Source organism: Anabrus simplex, chromosome 1, assembly GCF_040414725.1.
Source record: "Anabrus simplex isolate iqAnaSimp1 chromosome 1, ASM4041472v1, whole genome shotgun sequence".
Lineage (NCBI taxonomy): Eukaryota > Metazoa > Arthropoda > Insecta > Orthoptera > Tettigoniidae > Anabrus > Anabrus simplex.
The window spans coordinates 1,136,433,676-1,136,457,926 of record NC_090265.1 but is presented as its reverse complement, the minus strand read 5'-3'; the positions used below and the strand labels follow the sequence as shown (position 1 = coordinate 1,136,457,926).

The window sequence follows — 24,251 nt, the reverse complement described above, 5'->3', positions numbered from 1 at the left end:
AGTACCTCGAGGCCGAGTCTAGTGTGCTGTATTTCCCGGCGTTATATATCTCGTAGGCAACGCACCTGCATAGGGAAGTAACACGCAAAACTTGTCCCCACTGCAGCATCATGGTAACAAACGGTAAGCGCTTTACGCTTATTGATTGTTTTAAATAAGAATTATCCCACGGTGCCTGAAGGATAGGTAATAAAGCTAGCGCTTGGAACATCTCCCTTTAGTAACAATAATATATTTATTGCAGCTAATGGCCATTAGTTAAAAAATCAATTGTAGTGATAATGAAAGGTTATTTATTAAGAAGATGATGATGATTGTTGTTTAAAGGGGCCTAACATCGAGGTCATCGGCCCCTAATGGTACGAAATGAGAAATTGCGACCTGCAATGCTTTACATTCTCACAAACTGACGTAAAAGAATAGGATTACAAGGGACTGCTGCTATAGCATAACATTGAAACGATGATGCTTGCAGTCTAAAGGGGGTCCAAAATCCAAGTTATCGGCCCCTCATAACGGTACTGATCGCTAGGAAAGTAGAACCATGGTATTTGTCCTGTTGCGGTACTAATCAAAAGTAGCAGAGACTTGCGGTATTCCACACGTTATTGTAATACTCAGAGGTTATGAAATTCGACATATAATACAGACCTATGTTTTTCTCACTTTGCGGTGCCATTTACAGGCAACGCAAACCTATGGTGTTCGTCACATAAGAGTAATAACCACAGGGACCTTCCCCTATCCCGTGGTGTTCCTCATATACTGGGTACTAATCACAGGCAAGGCAGAACCATGGTAGCTATCATCCCATGGTCCTGCTCATATGGTGCTACTAATCACAGGTACCTACTGCAAAAGCCGACCGCACGGTGCTCCTGTGTGCTACTAATAACAAACCTATTTGGTACCTAATATAGTGGTACTACGCGCAAGTAAAAGCGACCTATGATGCTATCCGCGTGGTGGTACTAATCACAAGTAGTTTCATGGTTCCAAGACAATCATTCCTTGGTCGTTCCTTTTAGTCGCCTCTTACGACAGGCAGGGGATACCGTGGGTGTATTCTTCGTCGGCGTCCCCCACCCACAGGGGGTTGTGTGTTTGGTCCGCGAGAGGTATTTTATTTCCCTCAAGTGTGCCGGCAAGCCGGTTAGGACCCCCCTATCCGCCAGCTGGGACGCGCCACGTGGGGGTATCACCTCTCCCCCTGCTACGGCAGCGTAGCAAGTTCATGGTATTTATTAAGAGACCCCCCCCCCCCTAATGCAATACTCATCGTGACCTCGTTCGACATTCCCATTTCTGTACTCATAGTTCACAGATACACTTTAAAGCTGGCTCGCGAAAGGTTTTGTTTTACACACTCGAAAGTGGAATACGTGTACTGAGGAAAGAGTTGTTATATGTCGAAAATCATAGTCAGGACTTTCCAGTCTGAAGATGACATGGATTAAATTGCATAGAACTCAGACCATATTTCTTTCTTCTTCGCATGCAACTCTGTTAGCAGGTTTTCGTAGGTAGCTATGGATGTTAAGATACGTCCCGAGCGGCCATTACACAGCTGAAGACAATTTTTAATCGCAAGACATCGCGGCGATTGCAGCTGTCCTGTCCACACAGCTTCATGAATTTACGAATGTCTTTTCTCTTTGGATATTGGTTGAAAGTAAATGTTGGCAATGCTGTTTGTTTGGGCAAGAAGTGCAATGACATAAGCGTTTTAAAAACTTGTAAGTGATAATACGTGATGTGTATTGATGAAATTACTTATAATTTCTTGTTTAATCATTACCTTAGTGGGCTGCTTTTATTTCTGGAGTGTATAATATATTACTTGTGTAAAACTAAAAAGTCAAACTTTAATGTTTTCGGTAATGGTTGAGTGTATCCATGAAAATTATTAAAGAAATCATTCCGAGTTCATGCTTCTAATGTGACCCTACACACTGCAGTCACACTGGTTACGGATAGCCTTCACCAGTTTATGGGGGGGGGGGGTTGATAGAGGCGCGGCACAGTCGCAAACTTCTCACCAAGCGGCCGCGGTGCGAATGTAGGATTTTTGAAATTAAAAGTCATGCCACCGTAGTTCGGATTACACTTAAAACTGGATGTCCCGTGGGTATGATCAAGATATCAGCAGTCATCAATACGGTTCCTTCATATTTCATGGACTTATCAAGGTGGCCTTAGTCTGTATCCTGGCAAATGCATGTGAAATTTTTGAAATGGAAAATCACATTTGGATTCTACTTAAAACTAGTTCTTCCGTCATTAATAACAGTGTTGCACTTCGTGCTTGGTTTCTTGAATTTTGTTCACACATGTTCACGTGGTTTTTCATCAAAACATTCTAAGCATGTAAGGCAACATCATCTTGAAGTGGACTTGTGAGGATGGGCCATTTTTTATAGTTAGGCCTACATATGGATTGATTGCTGAACAGTAAGTTGAGAAGTTAATGTTTGGTGCATTAATATTGCAATCGTGAATTGAATGAAAAACTATTACTCTTTTCATCCATGAAGATACTGTGAAGAGTAAGATTTTCCAATCTGTATCAAGGAAATTTTGTATTAGGAATGGAAAATTGTGTTCACACAGTTGACAAAAGTTAGGACATAGAAAAAGGAAAATATACTCTTAACCTGAAAAAGTAAAATAATTCTTAACCTGTATTAACAAAGTTACATTCAGACATGATATAGGCATGAGGGATTATGCCGTGTCAAGAAAACGAGGTGAAACGCTTGCGTTTTGCAGATAACTTTGCTCCACTTGTCTTGTAGAAATCTTCCTCTTGAACAGTCGAGATTTTCTTCTGAAGACTTGGAGCAAAGTTCTCTGTGAAATGTAAAGAGTTTTTACCTTGTTTTCTTGATATGGCATAAGCCCAAAAGCCTATATCATGTCTACAAGTATGGGCCGTGAAAGCATCAATGTTAACAAAGTTACTGTACATTCACTTAGGTTGAATTAATGAACCAGTCAAACATTTTGTGGAATTTATTAGGTGGTAGTTCCATAGACCGCAGATTATAGAGGTGAAAAAAATATTAAAATGATGTGAAACAATATCTGAAGTAGCAAAAAGGAGAAATTCTTCCTTTATGCTTCCCAGGGACCCACCATCCTGCCTCTAAAAGTATTCTTACTTATATAGAAGAATCAAAACGGAGGCACTGTAAATCTGAGTTTTGCTACCATTTTCTGTGTTGCTATTGGCTGGCTTTGGTCAGCTGTCATGAATATTAGTCTCTTACTGATCCGATATAGCTCGCATTAAGCGTGCCCACAAGGCTGCCACCTTTATTGAAAAGAAAGAAACCACACATTTTGAACTATCATGCCGAACATCTTGCGGAAGAGGTTCTCGCTGTTCATACCAACACAATTGAGAGAAAATGGAGGAATGTAAGAGAATCTTTCCCCATGTCTGGGCATAAGAGCACTTCATAGGATAGTTGGCTGAACACCTGTTTAAATACTGCCAACCTTCGCAAAGAACATGTCCACAAGTTTCTACGGGCAGTTAGTGTGTTGTATGCCCCGCAACAATGAATGTAAGTCAGTGCACTTTCGACTGGATCCCTCGCTGCGCTCCTTATACCGGCCTTGACAGTCGCTTGTGAAGCCCAGTATAAAGCTGATAGCCTAATTGGAAAGTTTCACCATGATGTTGCTGGAGCGCTGGCCACCTAAGTCACTGACCCCACATTTCCAGTTTCATTTATATTGTTTTGCTGTCGTAAGTGTTGGTAATGTGTTCATAATGAGGTGTTTGTTACTGATAGTTGATAGCTATGCATTAATCAGTTCATTTTTTATTGTGTACTGTGGTGATTTGATTTTTTGAGTCTACAAATCTTGGAATATGTGATATTGTTTTGCACCTTTTTGTACTTCGCACAGAAATTTTCTGCAAACAGAAACAAATGTAATGAGTGGCTCAGAGTGATTCCTCGCTGTAAGTTAGTCCTAAAAGGAGAATTCTGATTTATGCACTTTTTTTAAAAAATTGTGCGATGAAGTGATTTCTTTTTCTTTATCTGTGTTTGGAAATATTCGAACATGTATTGCTGTACATCCATGGCTAAGTCATGTAAGGGCAAAAAAGTGAGTTCCCGATGCTTCAAAATGGGGACCCACCAGCTAAGGGAGACAACCCCGAAAGAAAACATCAGCCCAATCTGTAAAAAACTCTCGTTACGAAATCTGAAGAAGAAATAGCCAGCCTGACCTTTTTACGACGACCTCACAAACGTGTAAAGGACTTGAGAATTGGTTCGTGGAATGTTTGAACTCTTTACCAATCTGGAAACCTAAGAAAGTTGCTCGATCAGCTGGATGAGTATCGACTCGATATTACTGCTATTCAAGAATTGAGATGGATTGGCGAAGGAGTGATACAGAGAAAAAATCATATGGTATTCTATAGCTGCCACATGAAGGATCACATGTTTGGTATTGGTTTTATTGTCAATAAGCAGATAAAACACCTTATCATGGATTTTCGGACAAAATCGCATAGATTGTGCAGACTTAGAATTAGAGGGAAGTTCTTCAATTACAGTCTGATCTGTGCACATGCTCCAACTGAAGAGAAGAGGGACGAAGATAAAGATTAATTTTACTATGAATTGGATGAAATTTATAATGAGTGCCCAAGAGCAGACTGTAAAATAATCTTCGGGGATTTGAATGCGAAGATAGGAAAGGAAGACGAATACAGACATTGTATTGGAAAATATAGCTTGCATGATATTTCTAATGATAATGGAATCAGGCTTATGCATTTTGCATCCTCGAAAATTATGGTAGTGGGAAGTACAACTTTTAATCACAAGGACAGACATAAAATGATATGGAAGTCTCCATATGGAAGTACTTTTAAACAAATTGACCACCTCCTAATAGATGCAAGGCACTTCTCTAACTTGATGGATGTTAGAAGTTATAGTGGGGACCAATATTGACTCTGACCACTACCTTGTGGTAGTAGCTATTAGAAGCCGAATATCTAATGCAAGAAAAGTACATGGATCCAATGCAAGAAAGTTCAACAGTGCTTGGCTGAAGAAGCCCGAAACTGCTCTAGATATGCTAGCTTGCTTAATGAGGTCCTGACCGATTTGCCTAATAGTGAGAGCATTGATGAAATCTGGAAGAATCTTAGACGCACTATTAAAAACTGCAAATGAAGTTTTTGGAAGGGAAGAGAACAATTGGTTTGGTGAAGAGTGTGCATGAGCAACATCCTTAAAAGAATGCAACAGAGGAACCACACCCGAAAAGCAGTGGAAGAGTGTAGAACTTCTAGAAGAGAAGAAAAGAGATTGCACAAGAAGAAAAAGAGACAATACGAGAGGAAAGAATTAGAAGAAATGGAACAGTTGAAAGGGATGAATGATGAGAGAGCTTTCTATCAGAAGTTAAATAAAAGTCGTAAGGATTTCCAGCCTAGAACAAGTTTGTGTAGAGATAAGGATGGTATAATAATGGGCAGTGAGGGAGCAATACTAGAAAGATGGGCCCAATATTTTGATGAACTGTTGAATGAAAGTCCAGGTGATAACCAATTAACCTTACCTCCTGTAAATACAAGAAAACTATTGAATGAAAGTCTAAGTGATAACCAATTAACTTTACCTCCTGTAAATACAAGAAAATCAGATATAGAAGTACCGATACCTACTGCTGAGGAAGTTGAGCTTGGCATTAAAAAGTTAAAGAATAACAAAGCCCCGGGAATGGATTTAATACAATCAGAGCTTGTGAAAAATGCTGGAAAAGAATTTGTTAAATACTTTCACAAATTAATGGCCAAGATATGGGTAGCTGAAACAATCCCTGATGAATGGAACGTAGGTATCATCTGCCCGATACATAAGAAAGTTGATATCATGAAGTGTTCTAACTATAGAGGTATCCGCTTATTATCTATTGTGTATAAAATATTTTCCAATATTCTCTTTAGCAGATTGGTGCCTTACGTGGAAAATGTGGTTGGTGACTATCAATGTGGATTTCGCCAAAGAAGATCTACTGTTGATAAGATCTTCACAATTCGCCACATACTTGAAAAATGTAAAGAATTTGGAATTGATTCACCCTATCTCTTCATTGACTTCAGATCATCCTATGAGAGCATTGATAGAAGTAATCTCTATGTAGCAATGAAAGAGTTTGAGATCCCTAAGAAATTGATCGCCCTTGTGAAAGCTACCATGGAAAATACTCGGAATCAAATTAAGATTCAGAATATGTTATCAAGTGCTGTAACGACCAAAAACGGATTTAGGCAAGGAGATTCATTATTATGCCTTTTGTTCAATATAGCTTTGGAGAAAGTTGTTAGAGATGCGAGTATCAACACAAGGGGAACCATCTTATATAAATCAGTTCAAATTTTGGCATATGCAGATGATATTGATTTAATCGCAAGAACACCAAGAGCACTGAAAGAAGCTTTCACAAGCCTAAAAAAAAGCAGCAAAAAAGATGAATTTACAGACTACTGAAGGTAAAACTAAGTACATGCCAGTAACCAAGAAAAACTACCCTAGCAGGTCCACATTCATAGAAATTGGCTCGTATAAGTTTGATGTTGTGCGTAGCTTTACCTACCTTGGATCAAAAGTTAATTCCAAGAACAATGTTAGTTTTGAAATCCAAAAATGTATACTGTCTGCTAACAAGTGCTATCATGGCCTCAAAAACATCTGAAGTCTAAGCTGCTGTTCAGGAAAACTAAAGTCCTGATGTATAAAGTTTTAGTAAAGCCTGTATTAACATATGGTGCTGAGACCAGGACACTCCCAAAAACTGATGAAAGACAGCTTGGTATATTTGAAAGAAGGATTTTGAGGCAAATTTTTGGGCCAGCGGAAGAAAATGGTGTCTGGAGAAGAAGATATAATCATGAATTGTATAATTTATATAACGAACCAAACATTGTTAACTGTATAAAGATCAGAAGGTTGGAGTGGGCAGGACATGTGTTGTGTGCTAATGACAGAATGATAAAGGAGATACTTAATGCAGTGCCAGAAGGAACCAGGAAAGTTGGCAGACCAAAGTTAAGGTGGGAAGAATGGGTGAGAGAGGATGTAAAGATAACTGGAATCAAGAATTGGAGGAGCTCTGCACTTAACAGGAAAGAATGTGGAAAACTTCTTCAGAAGGCCAAGGCTCAAAAAGGGCTGTCGTGCAAGTGATGATGATGATGATGATGATGATTGCTGTAGATGTACTTCGAACAGGAGAAAGAGCAAAAGGACCCGTATCACTTCCCGAATACTCTGTAGACCAGGACAAAATACTTTTCTGTCACTGAATTTTTATTTATAATTCTAGTGCAAGGTATGAATGAAATGTAATCTAAAACTAAATATATTTAAAGTAAAATTTAAACATCTTTGAGTCAAAATATTTATGTTATCCATACACCGAATATTTAACTAGGAAAAAAAAATAAGACTATTATGTTTTGACCACACCCCCTTCCTGATAGCAGTACTTAAAGAATTTTAGAATTCTAACTGAACAATGACTCTAATCTCAAGATTAACATCAGAAGACAAAATTATTGTGGTAAGTTCTGGTATCTAATCACTAGATTGTGTGCCAAAAGCCTGGATTACATTCCAGACCTCTCCGCAGTGCTCATATGGAGTGAGGGCATATGACACGTTGGTGATTTGTCCGTCGGATGGGAATGTTACGCCTTGAGCAGACCTCTTGGTGTTATTCGACAGGAGTAGGCTATGTGCCGGCACTGGGTTTCATCATCTCCCTTCCTACTATCATATATCACATATCACATTCATTTCATCTCATTAACTCCTCTGATGAGGTTATTGTCAGAAAAGGCATCCGGTCATAAAAAAAACCACCACGACATTCATCTCACCTCATACCCAACCCCGTAGAGAAACGGGACAAGGGTTGGACAAACAGTCGTTCCTCTAAATGAAGATAAATCAGCAATCAAAGTCAATATCAGAACAGTTGGACTCTCTCTGGCAGTTTCATTTCACGACATTATTTTGGCAAATATCAACGAAGTTAACCTTAGGGATTAATCATTTTAACAGTATTAACCTATGTAATATTCTCCATACCTCTAAATTACGGTAAATTGGCAATCAAAGTCAACATATTTTCTATAGAGGAGTATGCATTTCTACCACGAAAACTTAGGCTGCAAGTGCTACTTTTTTGAACAATGAAACTACTCCCATTACAGTGCATGGACCCAATTGTCAAGGCAGGTGAGGAGCTAGCTAGAGCGATGCATCAAGTCGGCCGTGGTCATTGTTTAGTATTTCCACTTTTCACCACTGTCGAGCATAGAATGCACTTGTGTCACTGTAACCCTATAATTACTGTAACCCCTGCCCAATGATCTTGTCACTAGCTGGACCTAACCTATCCAGACCATTGGCTTTGTCACTAGCTAGATGTAACCTATCCAGACCAATGGTGTTGTGACACAGGATACTAGAGACCTGGGGGGTGCATCACGGCTCTAACCTGGGGGCTTACACCCCCGACCCCCTTTGCTTGCCCCCAGTCCATTCGTCTTGTCACAAGCTGGACCTAACCAATCCAGACTAATAATTTTGTCCCTAGCCGTACCTAACTCCTATCCAGACCAATGGCTTTGTGACTAGCCAGACCTAACGTATGCAGACCAATGGTTTTAACCATCGTAATGGTCTTGTAAAGATTTGTTGTTTATAGGATGGCAGCCTTGTGTTGTTACTGTGACAGTCTTGTGTCACCTCTGTGATATCGTCTGAGCCATGCAATGTTTTATTGCCAATTTCTGTGACATCCGAGCCGTGCCATGTTGGATCTCTCTGCGAAGGGTCTACATTTATTAACCTAGTTAGGGGTTCTTCGTTGGAATATCTGTGTTAACCTGTCTAGTTTAATAGTTTGGCATAGTGTGCATCTATCCCTGCTTTCTGGCTTCAGTTGCTGAAAAAACTAGGCTTATTTGAAAAAATACACAATATAATACAATTCTAAGGTAGGTTCTTATATTTTACGATTGAATATTTACAAATACTGCTTTAACTAACAGTAAGATGTTTCACATGTTCCTGATCCATACTCAAGGTCAGCAGTAAACTATAGGGATAACAGATAGTGTTAACATTCTGTGAAAAAGAATGTTCTGACTAAACTCTGGGAAGTCTTCCTTGTTGTTGTAGATCTCTGTGAGTACAATGGGACAAGCATAAAAGGCAAATTACATGAGGAATTTAGCAAAATGAATTACATTAATAATAGGGTGCAGCCCCAGAACAACAGGGTCAGACAGTAGAGATAGATGCTCAGCGCAGTGTGATTCATGTTTTTTTTTTTTTTTAAGTTGAGGACAGTGCCGATAGGAGCACTGTTACGTGCTACCAACTGTCACACTATACGTATGGAAGTTTATCTTCATTGGTTTGTGCACGTCCTGGCTACTGACAAAAAACTATTGGTCTAACATATCAAGAGGTGTTAAGCAAAAATTCTCATGCCACGTAGGGGCTGTGTTTTGTGTCAGCCATTGCCCTCCACACTTGAGGTTATAACACCTTTGTTACGATCCATTAGCATGGTAAATTATGGGAGCTTCATAAAATTCATCCAGTGGCACAGGTTTCAGCAGAGGGTTGTGGGTAATGGCAGAAGTTTTCTATTTTATTAGAAAGGTAAGTTTCTTCTGGGGGCAGGATGGTGGGATTCTAGGATTGGTGATGAACACACCTCTGCTCCTAAACAAGCATTTTTAAAGTAAGCTGAGAAACTATTACCTTGATATATTCCCTCATTACACGTCATTATCATCACGTACAGGTTGTGATTAACAAGACTGTCCAGAGAAATATAAACTATAGTGCCTCACAAAACAGTATCAGTCTTGCTTCTTTTCTGTGCTGGCATACTGGACGTAATCACTTCTATATGTCTTCACATTAACAATGGTCCCTTTTTGCATTTATGCTTACGAAAATAAGAGCTCACACAGAGAAACTTTCTTTCGAGGGTAGATACAAGGATAGATAGCAGTAGGGCACTGATTTGCATTGCTATTCAGCATAGTCACCTTTCTTGTTCAAGCACTTCTTCCAGCAGTGCAATCAATGCTGGCATGGAGAAAGCTGCGTTCAAGTCTCCGAAGTCATGTCATGACAACACGCTGAATGACTATTGTTTGAGTATTGCCTTACCATGAAGGTACTTGTTCGGTGGTCCAAAGAGATGGAAATCACTGCATGCCAGGCTGGGGCTGTGGAGGTTGGCCCAAATGGTTGATTTCCTCACAAGAGGAGCAACAGTGAATGCTACCAGTTTCTATGACACAGTGGAGCGTTTGTAGGCAGCAGTTCACAGAAAACGACCTGGACTTCTCTTAATAGGTGTCATGTCTGCATAACAATGCCAAACCAAACGCAGCCAACGACGCGTGTATTGTGGTATTTTTAGTGAACCGTACTGGACCATCTTCCCTACATACAGTTCCGTTATAGGAGGGCACGTAATATCTGAAAAATTCTGTCTGGTGTCTTAACATATAAAGAAAACAGCCACTAAAAAAAGGGCATAATAACAGTCATAACATTCTTGCAATACATGCAACACACACAACAATCACGAGCATTGAAATGACAAACAGTTATACATGTATGCATGGAATGATGGCAACAAAAACTCACAGGAATTAGTCTACTTGGAATAAAAGTGGTATTTAAATATTGATTACCTGTCTTCATGGTAACTTGATCACAAGGCTATAAATGTGATTAGAAAGGAAGGTATTAATATTAGGACTATTAGGCAGTGCCATATGGCTGATAAAACAGGCATGAGGGAGTTTTAAAGGTAGTAAGGTGGTAAGGAATGGTAAAGACCCACTATATTATATAAGAGAAGTAAAGAGACTAAGGAGGAGGTGCAGGTTGGAAAGAAAGAGTTAGAAATGGCTGTGGAAGTGAGGAGAAATTGATGGAACTTACTAGGAAATAGAATCTAGCAAAGAAGTTGGCCAAGGATAATAACATGATGGCAAGCATAATTGGCGGTCATACAAATTTTAGTGAAAAATAGAAGGGTATGTATAGGCAGAAACAGGTTCCAAGAAGGACATTCCAGGAATCATTAATGGACAAGGGGAGTGTATATGCGAGGATCTTCAAAAGGCAGATATGTTCAGTCAGCAGTATGTAAATGTTGGTGACAAGGATCGAACCGTCACTACTGATCTTCATTTAGGGCAGTCGCCCAGGTGGCAGATTTCCGATCTGTTGTTTTCCTACTCTCTTCTTAAATGATTGCAAAGGAATTGGAAATTTATTGAACATCTCCCTTGGTAAGTTATTCCAATCCCTAACTCCCCTTCCTATAAAGGAATATTTGGCCCAATTTGTCCTCTTGAATTCCAACTTTATCTTCATATTGTGATCTTTCCTACTTTTAAAATACCACTCAAACTTATTCGTCTACTGGTGTCCTCCCACGCCATCTCTCCACTGACAGCTCGGAACATACCACTTAGTCGAGTAGCTCGTCTCGTTTCTCCAAAGTCTTCCCAGCCCAAACTTTGCAACATTTTTGTAACGCTTACTCTTTTGTTGGAAATCGGCCAGAAAAAATCGAGCTACTGTTCCTTGGATTTTTTCCAGTTCCTGAATCAAGTAATCCTGGTGAGGGTCCCATACACTGGAACCATACTATAATTGGGGTCTCACAAGAGACAAATATGCTCTCTCCTTTACATCCTTACTTCAACCCCTAAATACCCTCATAACCATGTGCAGAGATCTGTACCCTTTATTTACAATCATAGTTATGTGATTACCCCAATGAAGAAGATATTTCCTTATATTAATATCTAGGTATTTACAATGATCGTCAAAGGGAACTTTCACGCCATCAACGCAGTAATTAAAACTGAGAGGACTTTTCCTATTTGTGAAACTCACAACCTGACTTTTAACCCGGTTTATCATCATACCATAGCCTACTGTCCATCTCACAACATTATCAATGTCATTTTGCAGTTGCTCACTATCTTGTAACTCATTTATTACTCTATACAGAATAACATCATCTGCAAAAAGCCTTATCTCTGATTCCACTTCTTTACACATATCATTGATATATATATGAAAACATAAAGGTCCAATAATACCGCCTTGAGGAATTCCCCTCTTAATTATTACAGGGACAGATAAAGCTTTGCCTACTCTAATTCTCTGAGTTCTATTTTCTAGAAACAGAGCCACCCATTCAGTCACTCTTTTGTAAAGTCCAATTGCACACATTTTTGCCTGTAGTCTCCCATGATCTACCCTCTCAAATGCCTTAGACAGGTCAGTCACAGTCCAATTGACCTCCTGAATCCAGGATATCTGCTATATCTTGCTGGAATCCTACAAGTTGGGCTTCAGTGGAATAACCTTTCCTAAACCCAAACTGCCTTCTATCAAACCAGTTATTAATTTTGCGAACATGTCTCATATAATCAGAAAGAATGCTTTCCTAAAGCTTACATGCTATCCATGTCCAACTGACTGGCCTGTAATTTTCAGCTTTATGTCTATCACCCTTTCCTTTATATACAGGGGCTACTATAGCAACTCTCCATTCATTTGGTCAAGTTCCTTCATGCAAACAATAATCAAACAAGTACTTCAGATATGGTACTATATCCCAACCCATTGTCTTTAGTATACCCCCGAAACCTTATCAATTCCAGCTGCTTTTCTAGTTTTTAACTTTTGTATCTTACTGTAAATGTTATTGCTGTCATAGGTAAATTTTAATACTTCTTTAGTATTAGCCACCTCCTCTATCAGGACATTATCTTTGTAACCAACAATCTTTACATACTGCTGACTGAATACTTCTGCCTTTTGTAGATCCTCGCATACACAGTCCCCTTGTTTATTAATGATTCCTGGAATGTCCTCTTTGGAACCTGTTTCTGCCTTAAAGTACCTATACATACTCTTCTACTTTTCACTAAAATTTGTATGGCCACCAATTATGCTTGCCATCATGTTATTCTTAGCTGACTTCTTTGCTAGATTCAATTTCCTAGTAAGTTCCTTCAATTTCTCCTTACTTTCACAGCCATTTCTAACTCTCTCTCTTTCCAACCTGCCCCTCCTTCTTAGTCTCTTTACTTCTCTGTTATAATATAGTGGATCTTTACCATTCCTTACCACCTTTAAAGGTACAAACATATTTTCACATTCCTCAACAATTACTTTAAACTCATCCCAGAGTCTGTTTACATTTTTATTTACCATTTTCCATCGATCATAGTTACATTAAAAACTTCCTCAAGCCTGTTTTATCAGCCATATGGCACTGCTTATAGTCCTAATTTTAATATCTTCCTTTCTTTCACATTTATTTTTAAATACCACAAAAAAAAACTTCGTGATCACTAATGCCATCTATTACTTCTGTTTCTCTATAGAGCTCATCTGGTTTTACCAGCACCACATCCAAAATATTTTTCCCTTTAGTTGGTTCCATCACTTTCTGAATCAGGTGCCCTTCCCATATTAACTTATTTGCAATTTGTTGGTCATGCTTCCTGTCATTCGCATTACCTTGCCAATTGACATTTGGTAAATTGAGATCACCCGCTACAATCACGGTCCTTTCCTTATCGTTTCTCACATAGCTGATTATCTTATCAAATAATTCTGAATCAGCATCTGTGTTACCCTTTCCTGGTCTGTACACACCAAAGACATCAAGTTGCCTATTATCTTTAGAGATGAGCCTTACCCCTAGAATTTTGTGTTTGTCATTTTTAACTTTTTTGTAGCTTAAAAATTCTCCTTTCACTCCCCCTCCTATCATTCCTATCCTATCTCTACGATACACCTTCCAGTTCCGTGAGAAAATTTCTGCATCCATTATATCATTTCTCAGCCATGATTCATCTTCTATTACAATATCTGGTAAGTATATATATCTATTAAATTACTTAATTCTATTCCTTTCTTTAAAATAATTCTACAGTTGAAAACTAACAATTTTATGTCATCCCTACTTGATTTCCAGTTCCCTATTCCCTTAACACTGCTAACACAGGATAATGTCCAGATAGAGGAGTTGACTAACACTAAAGAAGTATTAAAATTTACCTATGATAACAATGACTTTTACAGTAAGATACAAAAGTTGAAAACTAGAAAAGCAGCTGGAATTGATAAGATTTTGGGGGATATACTAAAGACAATGGGTTGAGATATAGTACTATATCTGAAGTACTTATTTGATTGTTGTTTGCATGAAGGAGCTATACCAAATGAAATGAGAGTTGCTATAGTAGCCCCTGTGTACAAAGGAAAGGGTGATAGACATAAAGCTGAAAATTACAGGCCGGTCAGTTATACATGCATTGTATGTAAGCTTTGGGAAAGCATTCTTTCTGATTATATAAGACATGTTTGCAAAATTAATAACTGGTTCGATAGAAGGCAGTTCGGGTTTAGGAAAGGTTATTCCACTGGACCTCGACTTGTAGGATTCCAGCATGATATAGCAGATATCCTGGATTAAGGAGGTCAAATGGACTGTATCACGATTGACCTACCTAAGGCATTTGATAGGGTAGATCACGGGAGACTACTGGCAAAAATGAGTGCTAGTTGATTCAGAACTGATTTTTCTCTGAAGGTGTAAGGATATCACTGTACAGTAGGCTTGTGTTGGCCATTGTGTGAACATTATTAGTAATAAACCAATCTGTATAGTTAATTCAGTTCTGTGCATTTAGATATATTTGTATGGTAATTTTTTCTTTTACAGGTGAACATGATCTTTGCTCCTCTAAAGAACGATCGCTTGTTGAGAGCAGCCAGAGGAGAAGAAGTGGATACAGTTCCCATATGGATTATGCGGCAAGCAGGGAGATACCTTCCTGAATTCCGTGAACTGAGGTCTAAACATGACTTCTTTACCATCTGTCAAACTCCAGAACTTGCTGCTGAAATAACCCTTCAGCCCATCCAACGATTTGACTTGGATGCTGCCATTATCTTTTCTGACATTCTTGTTATTCCACAAGCTCTTGGGATGAATGTGGAAATGAGACCTGGGGTTGGTCCTGTTCTTCCTGAACCTCTTGTAAAGCCTGGAGATCTGAATAAGTTGGAAGTGCCAGTAAATGTGGAACACAAACTAAAGTATGTGGGTGAGGCTATCACATTGACCAGGTACAAGCTAGAAGGGAAAGTTCCTCTGATTGGTTTCTCAGGGGCTCCATGGACTTTAATGGCATATATGATTGAAGGAGGAGGCTCGAAAACACTTTCAAAAGCCAAAGGTTGGCTTTATCAGCATCCAGAGTCCAGTAAAAAGCTACTGAGTATTTTAACTGACGTAGTTGTGGATTATCTCGTGATGCAAGCGGAATCTGGTGCTCAGCTTCTGCAGGTATTTGAATCTAATGCAGAATACTTGGGACCACAAGTGTTTAAAGAGTTTGCTCTGCCATATTTATGTGATATCTGTAAGCGTGTTAAAGCTAGACTTTCTGGTCAAGGACTTCATGACGTTCCAATGACACTATTTGCTAAGGGTGCTCATTATGCATTAAAAGAGATGGCTAAGAGCGGATACGATGTACTAGGTATTGATTGGACTGTTGATCCAGCGGAGGCAAGGAAGCAAGTAGGTCCAAATATCACATTACAAGGCAATCTTGATCCGTGTGCACTGTATGCCTCACCAGAAAAACTACATGAAATGGGAAGTGAGATGGTGCGGCAGTTTGGAAAAGAACGTTACATAGCTAATCTTGGTCATGGAATATATCCAGATATGAACCCTGAGCATGTCCAGGTTCTTATTAATGCTGTACATTCGTGCTGAGACTTTATGCCCATTGACTAAATCAGCCACTGCATCTAGAGATAAGATCTTAAATATTCATTCGATTGTGGTGCTGTTAATAATAATTCATATTCCTCACTGTTTGAACCATTGCCTACGAGGTTACAAGACTGAGAAATGGGAGAGAAGCATAGGCTGCTAGGTTCGCCTTTTACCAGCCCCTCTCTCATTCTCCTCTCCTGCGGTGTGTCATTCGGTCACACTATTACAGTCTCCATTCTGCACAAAATAATTAAATTAAAGTCCATTGCACCCAAAATTACAAATAGTAGGTGTAAAAAGCATGAATATGCTAGTTTTCAATTGCATAAGTAAAATGAATAAATTTGACATTTTTGGTCCTATATTTGTCTGTATTGACTGAGATCATCAAATAAACACAACAGGTTATTATTTTTTTGCTTTACGTCGCACCGACACGATGGGATAGGGAAGTCCTAGGAATGGGAAGAAAGCGGCCGTGGCCTTAACTAAGGTACAGCCTCAGCATTTGCCTGGTGTGAAAATGGGAAACCATGGAAAACCATCTTCAAGGATGCCGACAGTGGGGTTCAAACCCACTATCTCCCGGAATATTTGTTTTCAGTAAAATATAGTTAATCTACATTATTCATTAATCATACATGTTTTGAGAAATTTATACCATTCTCTTCATCAGCGATATCAAAAGAACCTGCAAAACATCCTTAACTTTTTACGACCTGAGATGAAAATTACAATTATTGAACATACATTGTTACAGATCTAAAAACTTAATGATGATCTTATCAGTATAAAATTCTGTAAATGTTCTGCATCCGTTCTTGAACTTACTTTTCGAAAAAATTACTTAAAAGTTTATGTAATGTTCTGGTTTGTTCTGACATTTTATGTGAGTCTGTACTTTTGGATCCATTCTGTTTTTATTTCTGGCCAACATCATCACAAGACGAGGTCACTCCATTGCGCATCTTCAAGTTTGTTAATAACGGCAGCACAAACAAGAATTGAATTTTATAGTAATATAACACATTGATGGCCTTAACATAGGCACTGAATTTAGTGTAATCAGTTTTTACATTTTATTATAGCTGAACTATTAAGATTTTTAGTGACTTTAAGCATTCACTACCATGTATTTTAATACATTCACAATTACTGATTTTCCTCCACATCATATTCGTGCTACATTACATAAACTTTTAAGTGTGTTTATTCGAACATTAATTTCAAGAACATACACACCAACACTTAAGGAATCCTGATAAGATCATCATTAAGAAGAATGTATTTTAGTGCTAAGTTTTTAGATTTGTAACAATATATGTTCAATAATTGTAATTTTCATCTCGGGGTCCTAGAAAGTAAGGATGTTTTGCAGATTCTTTTGAAATTGCCAATGAAGAGAATGATATACATTTCTCAAAACGTACGATTAAGGAATGGTGTAGATTAATTACGTTTTAGTGAAAACAATAAATATTGACAGGACGGACCCATTAATAATCCATTGTGTTTATTTGATGCACAAGTAAATACGCTACTTGCGTGTAAAAAAACTTGAGTTGTTTAGTCATGCGGCAATAATACCTTGCATATTGCCAACAATGTAATAAACGATGATAAAGACATCACGCTATATTACTTTTTCAAACATAATGTACACTGTACTGAACAACTCTTGCCTCTAATGATACAAAATTATAGTACTTAAATATAGACACACCTTGAAACTGGAGAACTACCTGTGACCTGCAAATGGTTAATTTGGTAATATAGCTTAAAAACTTTTTGGGTGAGAGGTTTCTTGGACAGGGACTTTGCCCTCTCACACTTCTCAGAATGATTTTCCGGAATATTATTTAACAATGCTTTCAAGAAATTTTTTTTGCGAGAAGCAATGGAAGCATGTTACTGCACTTAATCACACTTCATTACCCTTTCAAATCTCTCTCCTAAAATGATCATGAGGTTTGTTAATATAATTTGTTTTTGAGGGAGAAAGTGAACTGCAGCCACACAATCAAAAAACAATTTTGAAACCACAACTGAAATAATAAGACACTGGTAGTTTGTAAAATGTTGACATCCATTTAAATTGGCCAGCTTGTCTTCAATGCCAATAGAAACTTTCTCTGTTACTCATCCCAAGAATCATATTTAAGTTCCTCTTGATCGAAGAGTCGGTTGAATGACCACCTCGTCAGTAATCAAAGAGCATACCTTCCCATAGGCATTACTTAAAAGATTTCTCTTCTGCTGTCAGCCTAGCTTTAACCAGAGATGTTATGCCTCTTTTCTTATGATAGTACCCAATATAGGTTTTTAGTGTCTTCAGATGAGGTCCGACTCGTCGACTGAATGGTCACTGTAATGGCCTTCGGTTCAGAGAGTCCCGGGTTCGATTTCCTGCCATGTCGGGGATTTTAATCGCTTCTGATTAATTCTTCCGGCTCACGGACTGGGTGTATATGTCCGTCGCAACACTTTCCTCCTCATATTCAGACAACATACCACACTACCAACCACCACAGAAACACGCAATAGTGCTCACATCCCTCCATATAGGGTTAGCGTCAGGAAGGGCATCCAGCCGTAAAACACGACCAAATCCACACGTGCGACGCATTTCGCACTCACGACTCCACAGGTGTGAGGAAAAGAAGTGTCTTTAGATGAGGCAGATGGAAAATTCCCATCCCCTTTAAAAATCTATGGCCTGTTGGTGATCTTCATGACAGTAACGTGCACATTTTTATGGTTTCAAGACTTGGCGTTTCTTTTTTCAGTTCAGTTAGGAAATTTGCTTTAATGCATCGCTATGAATTTTGATGATCTGATTTTGTAAGCCATGAATACTTTGCTCTTTCAGTTTGTTGATGTCATCTTTCAGACAGTTTATTATTTTTTCTTAATTTTGAAATCAACCTTCACTGTTTTGCTATAATCCTTGTCATTTTCCTCTGTTTCTCTCTAAATAACTTTGAAATGTTAATTGCTGATGAACACTGAGTGTACTTACATGCTCCATAAAGAGAGTGAGGTCAAAGCTATCATTTTCATTAGAAATCCTTTTCCTTTTTCGTAACAGGCTTGCCGAAAGTGGGCTTTCTTCGATTTGCCGCCTTTTCAGTGACCTCCTTTGTTTACATGCTTCTTGTTTGTGAAATGGGATATCTTCAAACACTGAGTGGAACAGTAGGAAGGAGTCTTTTTCTGGTCATACTAATACTATATTTGGACTCCTTAAAATGCTTGCCACACATACAAGACCTATCATTAGGCATCAATAAGGAACTCTGCTTGTCCCCCCCCTGCCAAGATATAGCTTTACTGTTTCTGAAGAGACATGCCAGGTGAAAATTTTTGAAAAGTTCCACCCAATCTTCACTTGCAGAATGACACAACACAGTAAACAATTTTAAGCTTATAGAGTCAATCCCCCCCCCCCCCCCCCCCCCCCACACACCCCTCTAATTTGAAACAAAACCTCATAGTTGTATTGCTATACTAGTTAACAAATATGATTTGCTGTGCGAACTATGGGCTGGTAAAAGCAATTGTAGCAGCAGAACTGAAACGTATTTGGACCATATTTTGAAGGTAAAAATGCTCCTATTTCCTGGCCTTGTGGGATGGGAAAGGCCTAGGAATGGGAAGGAAGCTGCCTTAATTAAGGTACAGCCCCAGCATTTGCCTGGTGTGAAAATGGGAAACCACGGAAAACCATCTTCAGGGCTGCCGACAGTGGGGTTCGAACCCACTATCTCCCGATTACTGGATACTGGCCGCACTCAAGCGACTGCAGCTATCGAGCTCGGTCTCTTTAGAGTTTCTTATATGTTTGTGTTGTTTTCTTTTATTGTATGCATTTCAAAAGTCTTGTTTGTTTATGGAAACAAACCAAACCAAATTCTAGACTGGGGCCGCCATCTCACTGTCGCATAGCTCCTCAATTGTAATCACGTAGGCTGAGTGGACCTCGAACCAGCCCCTCCGGGTAAGAGGCAGGCACGCTACTCCTACACCACGGGGCCGGCATGTTTATGGAAACAAACAAATATAAAAATCTTTCTTTGATTCTCATTGGTAACTACTGAACTACTAACCAGAACAAAATCTTGTTGTGTAGCACTCACATGTGTAGATATATAAGTAATAGATTATTCTAGGTATGAACCTTAAAAATAGGTATCTAACACAAACATATCGTAAAGTAAAAGGAGAGCATTTGCATATCAGTCCTGTACATTTGTTTCAAAGATAACTTGTGACGCATTGCCTGAGATGACCACAATTACTTTACGTTTTATTTAAAATTTTATTTAACTCTTTCCTGTTAGTTTCTTTGGTGGCATAAAGATGTAGGAATGTAATTGATATTACTGTTCTGTATCATTACCTGTTATGATGACAACAACAGTTGCTGACATTTGTTACTTTTGCCAGGCTAAATGGCTCAGACAGTAGAGTGCTGGCTTTCTGTACCCAAGTTGGCAGGTTCAATCCCGGTTCAGTCCAGTTGTGTTTGAAGGTGCTCAAAAACGTCATGCTCTTGTCGAAAGATTTTATGACATATGAGAGAACTCCTACAGGACAAAATTCTGGCACTTTGGTATCTCCAAACACTGTAAAAAAATTTATTGGGACATAAAACCAATGACAACATTATCATCGTATATCCTTTGCTATCTGTGTAACGTCGTACTAACAGATAGGTTTTCGATGACAGTGGGATAGGACTGGAAAAGTGGTTATTGACCATAATTAATGGACAGCTTGATGGCAAAAATGGAAAACCACAGAAGAGTATTCTCAGGGCTGAAAATGGTGTGTTTCAAACCCACGATCCCTTGAATGCAAACTTACAGCTTGCCGGCCCATACCGCACAGTAACTTGCTCAGTGGTTTTCTTGCTATTGTACAAATTTTATGGTTTCATACTGTAACTAATGATAAATGTCTTTGGTGGTCATTATTTAGTGTTTTCCAAATGCATACATACTTACTTATCCACCCAGCCACTCTGGCGCTATCAGTCAGTGTGACTTTTGACCACAGTCACAATTCTTTGCCAGCTCTCATGGCCGTGTACCAGTAAGCGCCAATCTCCCGTTAATCCATCTGTCAGATCTTTCAACAGCTGATCTCTTCAATGCCTTCTGGGTTTCCCCAGAGGCCGTTTATGACACTACCTTTGTGATATTAGAGAAAAGACTCTAATTAGCAACTAAAAGTATGCAGCTTCTGCAGATCTAATGTGAGTCTACCTTGATGCAGGTTTGTTGTTTCAGCTTGGAGTCCAGATATTAAAAGTCTGTAACCTTCTCAGAGATATTGAGTAAAAATGAGGTACTGTTTTCCAAATACAATAAAATAAAACTGTTAGTTCGCCTCCCTTCACTCTTGCTTTGGTAACATGAAGATATAGAAATGTAATTGATATTACTATCCTGTATTATTGCCAGCCCCATGGTGTAGGGGTAGCTTGCCTACCTCTTACCTGGAGGCCCCAGGTTCGATACCCGGCCAGATCAGGGATTTTTACCTGGATCTGAGGGCTGGTTCGAGATCCACTCAGTCTACGTGATTAGAATTGAAGAGCTATCTGACAGTGAGATAGCAGCCCTGGTCTAGAAAGCCAAAAATAATGCCCGAGAGGATTTGTTGTGCTGACCACACGACACCTCGTAATTTGCAGGCCTTCAGGCTGAGCAGTGGTTGCTTGTTAGGCCAAGGCCCTTCAAGGGCTGTAGTGCTATGGGGTTAGGTTAGGTTATACTGTATTATTAAATATGTCTTCTTTCCCCCTCTCTTTCTCTAGTCTTTTGCCTTCCTCAGATTTGTCTTTTAAGTTGATGTGGCTTAAATTTGGACTAGTGTGGTATATAATATCCACCTGTCATGCACTTGCATGAATTTAAGGGTCATATTACTCCTAATTTGAAGAATAAAGTTGCATTACTAAAAATAGACATCATACCTCAAGGTATGAACTGCAGATGCTTGCAGATATCATATTTCTCCTTGTTTTATTGACTTATACATTTTTCTGATTTTTTTGCTACTTATCTGAAAATGCTAATTAATTCTGTGGGGATTGCACGAACATGTAAAACTAGACTGAAGCATAATATTTTCCAGTATAACTGTTTTGATTATCTTGTTTATTAGATGCACCTGACTTTTAGTTGAAATATCGTGTGTTGTGTTAGATGCACCTCAGATTGTTGTGAGTTTGGTAAAGTGTAAGTATATTTTCTCCAGTACACATGAAAATTTTGAGCACATGAAGCATAATATATTTATTTATTTATACTAGTATTATTCTTGAAAGCAACTTTATTAAATCAGAGATTTAAACTGGCATCGCATATATGAACATCTGTGGATAGACAGAACAGACTGGAGGAGGCTCGAACACAACTGCACCCGGCTTGCTGTAGCGAAGAAATGATGATGATGATCACAAAGCTGAGATTAGAATGGAAGTGATTCATGATTGTAAATTTAAAAAAAAAATCAGATGCTTTATAAGGATATGAGTGTGGCTTTACTTGGCAAATTTATGTATGTCCAGTGAATAAGTTTTTATTAAGAATGTGAATACACCTGGGTTGGTTTTTGTTCCTAATTTTTAGGATGTTGGTAGAATTATAGAATTAGTTTTGTATATTTGTTGGTAATTTGAATAATTGAAATTATTACTTTATGGAATAAAGTCAGTGAATATTTTATACGGTTGAACACTGTCTCTATAAAATGTTATTTTATGACATTAAATACACACTCCCTAAAGATGTACCTTGAATTTTTAACATAATACGACTTTAGGAGGTATACAAAGCTACTAAATTATTTTGATCTGTCTAATGAAGGGATTTAATTTCTTCAAACATTACAGGTTATTAATAATTGATAAACCACTCTGTTTTAATATTCATTATTATTATTTGTAAAAAATTATATATATATATATATAAAGTAAGAGTTTTGTATGAACATTGCTCAGAATTTTGAAAAGAATGGTATTTCTATATCAGTAACAAGGAAATGTACTTTTCGATTTTCCATAATTTCTGACTGGATGACAATAATCAATCAATACTGATCTGAATTTAGGGCAGTCGCCCATGTGGCAGATTCCCTATTTGTTGTTTTCCTTAGCCTTTTCATAAATGATTTTAAAGAAATTGGAAATTTATTGAACATCTCCCTTGGTAAGTTATTCCAATCCCTAACTCCCCTTCCTATAAATGAATGTTTGCCCCAATTTGTCCTCTTGATTCCAACTTTATCTTCATATTGTGATCTTTCCTACTTTTAAAGACGCCACTCAAATACATTAGACTACTAATGTCATTCCGCGCCATCTCTCCGCGTACAGCTCGGAACATACCGCTTAAATTACAGTCGAAGAAATATTAATGTTTATTTATTCCACCTATTCAATACATAAAAAGTGATTTTAAATTATTATATTATTATTAAATTATTTATAATTTAATTATATTATAATTATATTTAATTATAATTTAAAATCACTTCTTATGTATTGAATAGGTGGAATAAGAAACATTAATATTTCTTTGACTTTATTGTACAATTCAATATGGACCAAAATATGAGAATTATAACATGTAACATACCACGTAGTCGAACAGCTCGTCTTCTTTCTCCCAATTCTTCCCAGCCCAAACTATGCAACATTTTTGTAATGCTACTCTTTTGTCAGAAATCACCCAGAACAAATCGAGCTGCTTTTCTTTGGATTTTTTCCAGTTCTTGAATCAGGTAATCCTGGCGAGGGTCCCATACACTGGAACCATACTCTAGTTGGGGTCTTACCAGAGACTTATATGCCCTCTCCCTTACATCCTTACTACAACCCCTAACACCCTCATAACCATGTGCAGAGATCTGTACCCTTTATTTACTATTCCATTTATGTGATTACCCCAACGAAGATCATTCCTTATGTTAACACCTAGATACTTACAATGATCCCCAAAAGGAACTTTCACCCCATCAACACAGTAATTAAAACTGAGACGACTTTTTCTATTTGTGAAACTCTCAACCTGACTTTTAACCCCGTTTATCAGCATACCATTGCCTGCTGTCCATCTCACAACATTATCGAGGTCACGTTGCAGTTGCTCACAATCTTGTAACTCATTTATTACTCTATACAGAATAACATCATCTGCAAAAAGCCTTGCCTCTGATTCCACTTCTTTACTCATATCATTTATATATATATATATATATATATAAGAAAACATAAAGGTCCAAAATACTGCCTTGAGGAATTCCCCTCTTAATTATTAACGGGTCAGATAAAGCTT

General features: G+C 38.2%; 1 protein-coding gene across 3 annotated transcripts; it reads left to right on the top strand.

The window, feature by feature from the left end:
* The first annotated feature begins 1,687 nt into the window (after positions 1 to 1,687).
* On the top strand, positions 1,688 to 22,650 carry Urod (uroporphyrinogen decarboxylase). Of its 3 annotated transcripts, none has more exons than XM_067137370.2 (2): positions 1,688 to 1,736; positions 14,839 to 22,650. In XM_067137370.2, exon 2 carries the CDS (start codon positions 14,845 to 14,847, stop codon positions 15,901 to 15,903), a length of 1,059 nt encoding a protein of 352 aa, XP_066993471.2. In that variant the 5' UTR covers positions 1,688 to 1,736; positions 14,839 to 14,844; the 3' UTR covers positions 15,904 to 22,650. The 3 variants fall into 3 exon arrangements, with proteins under 3 accessions (XP_066993471.2, XP_066993472.2, XP_066993470.2); XM_067137371.2 differs by lacking the exon at positions 1,688 to 1,736 and adding an exon at positions 1,793 to 2,451; XM_067137369.2 differs by lacking the exon at positions 1,688 to 1,736 and adding an exon at positions 13,937 to 13,985.
* The last annotated feature ends 1,601 nt before the right edge of the window (positions 22,651 to 24,251 follow it).